We start from the raw sequence: 10,748 nt of genomic DNA, 5'->3' as shown, positions 1-10,748 counted from the left end.
CAAACACAAAGGACATCTGCCTTGAGCACAGCATCTCCATATTGGCTCTAGACTTGGGCGGAAATCGTTAGTCCTAATGTCAACATCCGACTTGTTTGGTCACAGATAGTGCGCACCTTCTTTCTGCACTATCTTGGATGGCGGTGCGCATGGCAAAGTCATAACAATATATAGTCCCCGCATTTTAAGGGAGTTTTCGGTCTTGGCAATTTTCTCCAATACTGACATAAAAGGAAACATCTGGGTCTAAAGACTGTAACCGGAATATCCTTTTGACAAGGTGGGGTTGACCAATGGTCAATTCTCCGCCATTCATAGAGCTCTCCAAATGGAACTTTTATGCAGTAGAAAGCTTAAAGTGGACTGTGCCCTGTGGAATCGTCACATCCTGGATCCAGGCCCCTTCACGATATCACATTCACCAGATCCAGAAAAAAAAACACTTCATGATGGATTTATATCTAGTATTAGAATGTAGTGAGACAAGGACCTCCGTCTTGTGTAGTGCAATTCAGACCTCCGTCAAAAAGCACCTAGAAGGGGGGGGGGAAGGTCCACTATTATTCACTTAGTGAAATGCAAGTGGAAAGGCAGTGGGGTTATTTATTTCTCTTGGTCATTTCCAAGCCCCGATACCCACACGGGGGAGGTTTGGAGTCAGAGTTTTCCTTCTCCTAGATGGGTTGTGTTATTCAGGCTGACGTGCCCCATCAACACGAAACTAAACTGGTTTTGAGGCGCCAGTGTTCCGCCTTTCATCCCTTCTCCTGTCAGTTTGTAAGAACAATATCACACTACAGTGGATCCCTGGACACATTGGCATCATGGGAAATGAAAAGGCAGATAAGCTATCAAAGGCAGGTTCATCTATGGAACAACCAGATAGACCTGTTAGCTACCTCACCCTAAGGTCAATGTTAGTCAACAATCACAAAGAGGTGTGGCTCAACCAATGGGCATCAGGAAACACAGGCAGAGCCATGTACAAAGAAATGACTACGCCTAACAAACTGGACAGTATTAACTTCCTCCCCCGCAAAGAACAATCTATTATCTTCCAACTAAGAAGAGGACACACACCACTATTAAATTACCACCTGAACAAAATAAACTCCACACAACTCCCCCTTTGCAGACACTGCGCCCACCCCTTTGAAACCGTAAACCATATCCTCTTTGAATGCCCCTCCCTAATACACCTTAGGCAGACCCTACTTTCACTACAGCCCAACATAACCAACACCCTGTACGGCAGTGCTGAACAACTGAAGAAAACAGCACAATTTTTTTTCCTTGGCACAGTCTGCAAAAGAGCTGACAGGCCAGCAGCAATAAAGTTGGCTAGAAGAAGAAGAAGAAGAAGAAGGTCATAAGATGTGAATGAGTGGACATTGGCATCGTATTGGTTTCAAAATCAACCACATCAAGAAAAGAAAAGAAAAATACAAACAAACAAAAAAAAATGGAAAAAATTGGTTTTGAGGTCATACGATGAGAATCTTTGGCATTGGCATCGCATTGGTTTCAAAATCAACCACCGAAAGAAAAGAAAAATACAAACACACAAACAAACAAACTTCGAATGGATGGTTTTGAGGTCATACGACGAAAATGTGTGGGTATTGGCATCGCATTGGTTTCAAAATCAACCACCGCAAGAAAACAAAGATACAATCAAGCTAAAAAAAAAAAAAACTTCAGATGGATGGTTTTGAGGTCATACGACGAGAATGTGTGGGCATTGGCATCGCATTGGTTTCAAAATCAACCACCGCTGGAATTCCATGTCGGAATAATTTAAATCGGCACTCGCTGAACCTCCAAGAAAACATTTAACATCTATATTTCATTAATCCTTGATAAAATTTTTTTAGAATGGGGATTGAACCCAGGACTTGTGTGTCATTAGCGAGACGCTCAACATCTAGTTATTCAAATATGTGCAGTATAATATTTTGAAATAAATGATTCAGTCTTTGGTCTTTTACAATACCTAGTACTTCATGTGTTTAAAATGTTGGTTCTAGAATCTGTTTTATTTCTTTTCTCTTCTGAAATCAAATCTGAGTTAGTGATTTTGCAGATTTTCACCTTATGACTATTTTTTTAAAACACATTTATGCAAATTCTTTGATTTTTTTTATAAAAAAATTCTTTTTACAAATTGCGAAGATATTTAAGTTTTGTCATACTACTTTTTACATTTACAAAAACAATGTTTACTTTTTGTAAAGAGAAAACATCTATAAGTGGAACATAATTTAAAACAACATATAAATAAGTGGTTTTTCGTATAATCGTGTGAACTGCAGAGCTGCTATATCGCCCATTGAACACTAAACTAAAGGAATTTTTTAAAATATTTTTTTTACGGAATGATTTTTTCTTGAGGCTTTGAATTAGAGATTGACCCTTTAACAAACAATTAGATCAATGAGATACTCATTATAAGGCATCAGTTAGGCCAGGTTCACATTTAACTTCACATTCACTTTTACCTATCCCTTGCTCTGCTGGACCATTGGGGCACCACACAGGATCTGTCAACCTTCTTTCTCCATTCTTCTCTGTTTGTGCCTTTTGAAGAATTTCATTCTGATATTCTTCTGAAAATATTGAAACCTGCCTGGGTGGACCACTTTGGGGGCCGATTTTGAGTTTGTGTTTCCACACAAACTGTCTTTGTAACCTTGTTTTTTATTTTGAGATTAGCGGCGTTTGCAACATATTCGAAATCTCCACGTAACTACTTTTTTTTTTTGTACTATATATTGGTTGTTTGAAATTGCTTACTTATGGCAGTTTTACTTTTAAGGAAACCTTCTTTTTTTGTCCCTCGCGACCATGATACTGTAAACTTCTTTGAATGTGTGCGTGATCATTCACCAACCCAATAGAAGTGTAAGCCTACACGCTCTGGGTCTACTGGGATATCGATCAGTTCGTCCAGCCTGCCATTCGAGTCGAAAAAAAAAATGGAGTAGGGGAAGTAACTTCTCTTTTGTTAATGGTGCTATGAAGAAACAAGCCTTTCTAGAGCACATGACCTCAACGACTGCCAACTGTCTCGATTTTCTTGTTACATTTTTTTTTTCACCCTCTTTTTGTTCGCTATATCGCAATAGATTTTCGGCAGCAGCATTGAATTCCAGAGTAAGAGGTCTGTAACGGATAAAGGTTTTCGAAAAAGCATGGAAGATGCATTATGGGAGAGGGGAGAGAAAGCACGAATGCTCAGCAATCGTTTGAAAAATGTTGACAACTCTTCGACGTTTGCCTTTCATTTAAAAGAAAGGGGGAAAAAAAAAGCCAGTCGAATGTTGTAATCTATTCTGAGATTCGTGAGTGTGTGTTGCTAAATGATTTAATGATCAGCCTTTCTCTGTGTTCTTCGCGGAGCTAACATATGTTTGTTTACATCATCACTGGCGGTTTTATGTAAGTGACAAAGACTCGGAACATTTTTTATAAGTACATTTGACATTTAAACATTTATTGATGGCAGATGGCGCATGTGCTGAGCTTCACAGAAATACGTGACATCTCCAATATGCACTTGTAAACTTGTAAAGTCAAATATGCCTTCTTCTAAAATTAAGTTGTAAAATTTGGCCAAATGATGAATTTGTTAAAAGCAATTTTGATTATGAGGTTTTGGTATGAATTCTATTAATACAACCCGGGCTAGAGAGAACCCCCTCCCTCCCGCTTAAAAAAATCGGTTTGTATAATAAATCGATTTTATTAGACATAATATTTAGAAAAAAAATGTAGACTTCTAATTCTTGAAAAGATTAACATATAGGCCTAACACAAATGTTAGCCTATTACCCCTAACAGGGGCGGACTGGCTATATGGGCATTCGGGCAAATGCCCGGTGGGCCGGTTCACTAATGGGCTGGTAGGCCACGAAAGGGCCTCATGATGACACTATGGCACGCATCAAATTGTTAAAGGTTTTATAAAAGGGGCCCTCTGAGCTTTGTGTTAAAAAAACAACATTCACACACTCTACAGTGTAATATTATTTTAATCTAACACATTTTCAGTAATAATGTGATTGCCTTCATCCGTAGATAGTGCTAGTGGTAGGCTTCATCCTTTTAGGGCCTACACATCTAGGGATTAAAAATTCAACATAAGGCCGTTATTTCTATAAAGGTTTAGAGTTCACTGTATGCATGCATATCGATACATTATCAAACTTGACATAATGACTTTGAGTACAAGTAGGCCTAGAATTGGATGCCCATCGTATGATATACAAGTTATGGGCCGGATTGTATAGAAATGCCCGGGCCGATTTCGACACCCAGTCCGCCCCTGACCCCTAACCTATAACCTCTTCAAATGTAGAACTATAACCTTATAAATGTAAACATATTATTGTTATATAATTAATATCTCGCACTTACCTATATAATTAGTGTAACTTTTGTCTTCTGTTTCAGTGAGCGGTAACTGGAAAACGTACTCTAATAAAGAGGCAATGTAATAAATCAAGGTCTTTATTAAACAATGCCTTGCATTTAAATTGGTTTTGGATATGGGTGGAAAGCTAAGAGAAACAGATGCAAGAAAGAATGAAGAAATATTCGCAGAGAGAAATTGAGAAAGGGAGATAAACACAGATGGGGGGTGGGGAATAAGATAGATAAACAGTAATCGAGAAAGGGTAGTTAAAGACAATACACTGGCAGACATTTTTGTTTATATAAATTACAAGCCCATTGTTATAACGACTTACAAATAAGTAAGGATTACTAAAAATTTTTGTGAACAGCGTAGTAAATAGGCCTACATTATCTTATCTTATATGATACAGACGTTACTTAAAAAAAGAAGATGATTACGTCCTACGCGTCATTTACCTAGACTAGAAAAAAAAAAGCAGATTGTTTTCTCTTCAACAGAAGCTTTTGTGGAAAATTATTTTTTTAAACAACAATGTGTATCACTGCTACCCTTGAACCATAAGGTTTGTTTATTCTTATTTCAGAATTAGAATTGGTTTAGCTCAAACCACTTCTGCAACATTTTTAACTCTTTCTCTCCGTAATAATTTTTCCACGTTTTGAAGGAATTCTTCATTTTGCTCATTACTATTTAACTACCCCTGTTATGATCGGGCTTCAATAGCTTTGTTGATTGTTATCAAAAAATGTTGTATTTGGTATAGAATTAAAGGGGAATGCATGCTCTTTTTATATAATTCAAAGTCAAGTTTAAAAAAATAAACATTAATTTAATTTAATGAGGTAAAATTCAACGATGGTATCGTCGATTAGGAGAGAAAAAGAGTTAACAAAATGTTCAACAATTTTGTGTAAGCTTGTGGTTATATCTATTCATTACGCAAAAAGAAAATATGATTTATTAGGCCTACAAGCCTACTTTTTGTTTACATTTTTTAAAGATCTAATCTATTACCTTTTTAATTAAATTAGGTGAGTTTTTTAACGTTGCAATGTAACGAAATATCAATTCTTTCCCTTTGCTTTTTATTTTTAAAACCAATGAACTAGAATGGGCCAATGTTTGCTGCTATTAATTGTGTGTTTTTTTTTGTTTCGCTATTAACGCTTTGTATTTTCAGAGTCGAAAGAAGCCATGCATACGATCTCTGCAAATGTCAACATCGTCAGAGCCCATAATGTCAAGAGGGTAAACAGACACTGATTAGAAATGAGATATCATTTATAATATCACCATAGCAACGCTAACACTAAAGGCAATTTTATCAAGATAGAGAGCTAGGATGGGAGGCAACCTCTTGAGAGCGTTCTTCTGGGTCTGGCTGCAGCAACTTGCGGCCCACAACAGTGAGTTGTATATTGATGCTGGGGGAAGTTCACGTTAGATCTTCAGCATGTGAGGTTCTCTAACGGTTTTTTTTAAACAGTGAAATCGTTTAATAATGGGATGTCCTGACTCCTGACTAATAATGGAACAAATAACATTTTTAAAAAGTGTTGTTTTTTTTAAGACAATTCCTCCTTTAGGCTATATTAAGCTGATGGCTCTTTGTATGAGCGATTAGCTATTATCTCGATTACTAATAAATTATAGGGAAAAAAATGAAAATTTTGTACTCTGCCTAAATCCTCTTCCCCCCCCCCTTTTGGAAAAAAATTCTGGTTAAGCGCATGTATACATAAGGCAATGTCTTCCATTTCGTGCAGTTTTTAAATGACTACGAAAACCTGCATATTTAACCGCATTTTGTGCAGACAAAGCCATCGTCTGCTGCTGGCGGTCTCACTTTTCTTCCGTCTTCTGCGCCTGTTTTTCAATAATGGCTTTTCTTTGAGTCTCAAATGTTTGTCATGGACCCTTTGTGACAGCTCTACAACTGTCTCTTCCAGAGATCATCTACTGCCAGCTACTTTCCTCTATGCCAGTCAGAGTTGATAAAATGGGGTAACAGGCCTATAGATCCAGACTTAGAAGACGGTGTCCAAAAGTATGGATCTATTTTTATCCTTGATTTAACTCTTGCAAATGAGGGAATACCCGCTGACTGATATCTTTAGGTCTGTACGACGCGGCAACGAGCTATTGGTCTCCACTGCCTACAGGTTGCGACGTTGCAAGTCACTGCTGAGGCCTTCTAAAACGAATGGCCTCGGTGGTATGCACTCTGGACTTTGGTCGCCAACCTTGTCCCCCGCCATCCTGCTGGAGGTTTGGGCTTGAATTGTTAAGGCTTCCGCGCGGTGTTGATTCTTGGAAATATATCTAGTGTAGATCTACGTCTGACTGGAAGTAATGCGTAACTCAAACTACTTCAGTAACACCGGCGAAAGGCCGAAACAATCAAATATGTAGTCGACGCTGATGTTGTTCTACAAATATATTTAATAATCAAGAAGGGAATCGTCCGATGTCCGTAAATCCGTATCTATTCTACTGCTCTACAAGAAGCGTCTTCCTTTTAGCGTCACTTAGAGTGTTCTTGTTTTTTAACCAACTTTACGTCATCGTCGCTAAGTAAAACTTTACCCTATTCCCGAAACAAATAACTAATTTCTTATCATGTCATAACAGAATATAATAATCTTCGAATCTAAAGGAACATTTGAAACATGTAAAACAAACAGACGAAATCCTATGGCTAAGTTTTGTATGATGTATAAAACTACGAGGGAAAAACATTTTAATGTAACCCTAATTCTAACGAAACAATAATGTTGTGGGGAAAAACGTCCAGTTAGTTTTTCTATTTTCTACCTCTTTTATTTCCCGGTTTCCCATATTATTGCAGGAGCAGCTTATTGAAATATCCACATATGAGGAACTTAAACCAATGTCTAAACAAGGAAACTACAAATTCTGGTTACAAAAACATATAAAGCGACTCCAAATTTGTTCCGGGCATAAATTCACTCATAAAATCTAATCAACCTCATCCAAGTCATCAATTTATTTTTTTTTACTTTTTATTGTGCTCAAAAAGTTATAATCTTAATAAAAATTCTTTCAACAAAATGCTTAATTAACGTTTGTTACATATGTAATATATGAATTTATGTAGCTTTTTTTTACCTAGGGGTGAGAACCCCTGAGTTAGGCTTATTCAAAAAGTGCATGAAAATATTTTTTTGAGTTTATTAACTGTCTATGCCTACTTGTGAAAGGGGGCTAGTGCTTAAATAATTTTTGCTTTTACTTTCCTCAGTTATGTCCCATTCAGTAATGTACAACACAAGTTTGAGTTGCCTTACATGTTATAATGGGCAACCATCTGTCGACTGTGTAACGTTTGTGAACGCCAGTGAAATTCCTGTTGAGATATGTGGTCAGCATCAACCATTTTGTAAAGTAGGTAGCAGCAGAGAATATATCAACTCAATCTGTTTGTCTGGTGCAAATCTTGTACACGTTATTTCTCCCATTCAGCTTTCTCGTTTCAAGTTGATACTTTGGAACATCATTTATCGTCGATGACAACGCACGAATCAATCGGAAAACTCACTAAAACAAATTAATGCCACTTATCTTATTCATGGCAAACCAGTAACACAGACTAAAAACGCAAATAACCTAGGTGTTATAATAAATGAAAAACTGTCATGGAATCCACATATTGATGAAACTACAAAAAAATCAAACAAAGCATTAGGATTTATTAAAAGAAATTTCTATAAATCAAATAAGAACATAAAACTAAAATGTTATTTAACCTTGGTTAGGCCAATAATAGAATATGCATCCTCTGTTTGGGACCCCTCAACTCAAGAAAACATTAAGAAATTAGAACAGACACAAAATAGAGCAGTGCGATTCATAACAAACGAATATTCACATTTGACTAGAGTAACACCTTTAGTAAAATCACTAAATTTAGAAAGCCTTCAGGACAGAAGGCTCAAAAGTAAAGTAGCAATAATACATAAAACACTGAACCATAATCTTCAAATACAAAAACAAAATTTAATAAAATACTCTGAAAGACACAAAGATAAAGGCACATTCCTCGTCCCATATGCTAGGACAAATTTGTACAAATACTCCTTCTTCCCTAGTGCTATTAGAGCATGGAATGGGTTGCCTGAGCTAGCCAGGAAAACCAGTGACTTGGCAGAATTTAAGTCATTGGTTAATATGCATGACTAAATGCATGACGCGTAGGACGTGATCATCTTCTTTTTTTGAAGTAACGTCTGTATTATATAAGAAGATAAGATAATTATGTTATCAATTAAAAGTAGTTTCCCTTTCATACCTTGCGATCTATAGGGCAATGAGTCGTATTTAATTAAATTTATTTTATCTACAGACAGTACTAGCTAAGGTGAGTTAGCCTCGTGTAAAGAATTTGGTCGTTGGCTAAAAATTTATAAGTAACTAGAGATGACCATGAAATCCTCTATTTTTATCAGTATTCGTACAGCTTAGTGGCTAGTGTGTATGCTTTCCATCACGGAATGTCGAGTTACAATTCAGACTCTGCAACTTTAAAAAAAAATGCTTTTGAAAAAGAACCAAGGAAACCTTCTTCCAGAAGGCTTACCCCTCCCCCCCCCCCCAAAAAAAAATGGTCATAGAGCCTATGCATGTTTCACTACCTCGATATCTATTCTATGTCCTCACTTCAAGACAACATTAGGATTCAACTAAAATGTAGGCTATGTATTCTTGTGTTTATAGCAATAGAATGTTTCCCCTGCTGATTGTTTTTCATTTTCATAACAGTGAAAAGTAGTCTGCAATTTAAAGCTTATTAGACTTTTCTCACAAAGTTTACACAATACAGATGCCAATGTTGTTGTTTTTTATTTACAGTCTATAGGCAAAAACATCTCCTTGTGATTCACATTTGTGTGGATTTAGTTCCCTGATATCTTTTAATCTACTTCTGTATTCATCTTTAGGTACGTAGACTGCACACGGAGGACAAACTGACCAGCTTGGAGCGTGGATGTGATGACCAGTGCACGCCAGGCTGCACGGACACTGGCCTGTATTTGGAGTGTTTTTCCTGCTGTTCGGAGTCGTTGTGTAACGCTGACAATCTTGCGAAATCAATTCATAACGCAGAACTGTTCATTCCATGGACTATACAGAAACTAATTGTGTCAGTAGTCTTCATAATTAAGTACATTTGAAATTGCCTTTGGAATGGGACTACAGATGCGAATGAAAATATACACTTGAATATTATTGATTAATGAAGCTATTTATGCAATATATGTCAGGCATGATGACGTTTTTTCGCCTTCATGAGTTGCTGTCGATTACAATTTAAATTGTTTTTTTCTTCATCTTAGTTTATTTTTATGCCATATAGTCCGATTACTAGTTTATTTTTATGCCATATAGTCCGATTACTAGTTTATTTTTATGCCATATAGTCCGATTACTAGTTTATTTTTATGCCATATAGTCCGATTACTAGTTTATTTTTATGCCATATAGTCCGATTACTAGCTTATTTTTATGCCATATAGTCCGATTACTAGCTTATTTTTATGCCATATAGTCCGATTACTAGTTTATTTTTATGCCATATAGTCCGATTACCTAGCATTGTAAGCTTTGTTGCGAGTTCGACCAAAGAGGTGCTTTTCACTCTAAAGGTACTTCAAGTTATACCAAGTGATACTCGTATGGCTTCTTATTTTCCGTGAATGAATGTCTCGTCTATTTTTAAATTTATTTCTAGAGGATGTGAACTATCTAGAAAAGGAAGTATAATTAAACTTTCCTTTCAATTACTACCCAAAGTTAGAAACTGAAAAATCGAGAAAAGATCTCATTGTAAGTTAGGTGGTCACATCTGGCTTCTCAGCAGTGATTTCCAGAATGTGTCTAAAAGATGTTTCAATTGTTTTACCGAGTGCAGTCCCTTCAAGGTGAGCAAATCGTCAGCAGAAGATTATCAGCACATAATAATGGCAATGTCTCCAAAGGTCAGTGCAGTGTTTCACATGACTACGCCAACCCAGTTGTGACCTGCACATTTTTCCGCATCTCGTGCAGACAAAGCCGTTGTCTTCTGGAGGTTTATTTAAGTCGTCTGCGTTTCCATTGCAGTCATTGTCCTACATTGTGTGAACATTGCAACGTGAAATTTTGAGAGGTAGCTGCTTTTTTACTCGGGGGGTGATTCGTCATTACGTAGGACTTGTGACACACTGCAATGCCTCCAGTCTGAACTATATCATTTTAAAATGCAATGTGGATTGCGCAGACCTAAACAACTCTATATGTGGCAAATTACAACCACAGTGGTTCATGACTAAAA

At 36.8% G+C, this 10,748-nt stretch overlaps 1 protein-coding gene across 3 annotated transcripts; it reads left to right on the top strand.

Moving 5' to 3' along the window:
- The first annotated feature begins 3,035 nt into the window (after positions 1-3,035).
- On the top strand, positions 3,036-9,853 carry LOC106074093 (uncharacterized). Of its 3 annotated transcripts, XR_008776709.1 has the most exons (5): positions 3,178-3,438; positions 4,915-4,979; positions 5,598-5,823; positions 7,680-7,822; positions 9,376-9,853. XR_008776709.1 is itself a non-coding variant. In XM_056021724.1 (4 exons), exons 2-4 carry the CDS (start codon positions 5,760-5,762, stop codon positions 9,607-9,609), a joined length of 441 nt encoding a protein of 146 aa, XP_055877699.1. In that variant the 5' UTR covers positions 3,036-3,160; positions 5,598-5,759; the 3' UTR covers positions 9,610-9,850. The 3 variants fall into 3 exon arrangements, 2 of the variants coding, with proteins under 2 accessions (XP_055877699.1, XP_055877698.1); XM_056021724.1 differs by lacking the exons at positions 3,178-3,438; positions 4,915-4,979 and adding an exon at positions 3,036-3,160 and having other exon boundaries at positions 9,376-9,850; XM_056021723.1 differs by lacking the exon at positions 4,915-4,979 and having other exon boundaries at positions 3,184-3,438; positions 9,376-9,850.
- The last annotated feature ends 895 nt before the right edge of the window (positions 9,854-10,748 follow it).

Source organism: Biomphalaria glabrata, chromosome 2 (genome assembly GCF_947242115.1).
Source record: "Biomphalaria glabrata chromosome 2, xgBioGlab47.1, whole genome shotgun sequence".
In the NCBI taxonomy this organism is placed as follows: domain Eukaryota; kingdom Metazoa; phylum Mollusca; class Gastropoda; family Planorbidae; genus Biomphalaria; species Biomphalaria glabrata.
The sequence above is the reverse complement of the archived record's forward strand: the minus strand, read 5'-3'. Positions and strand labels throughout refer to the sequence as shown.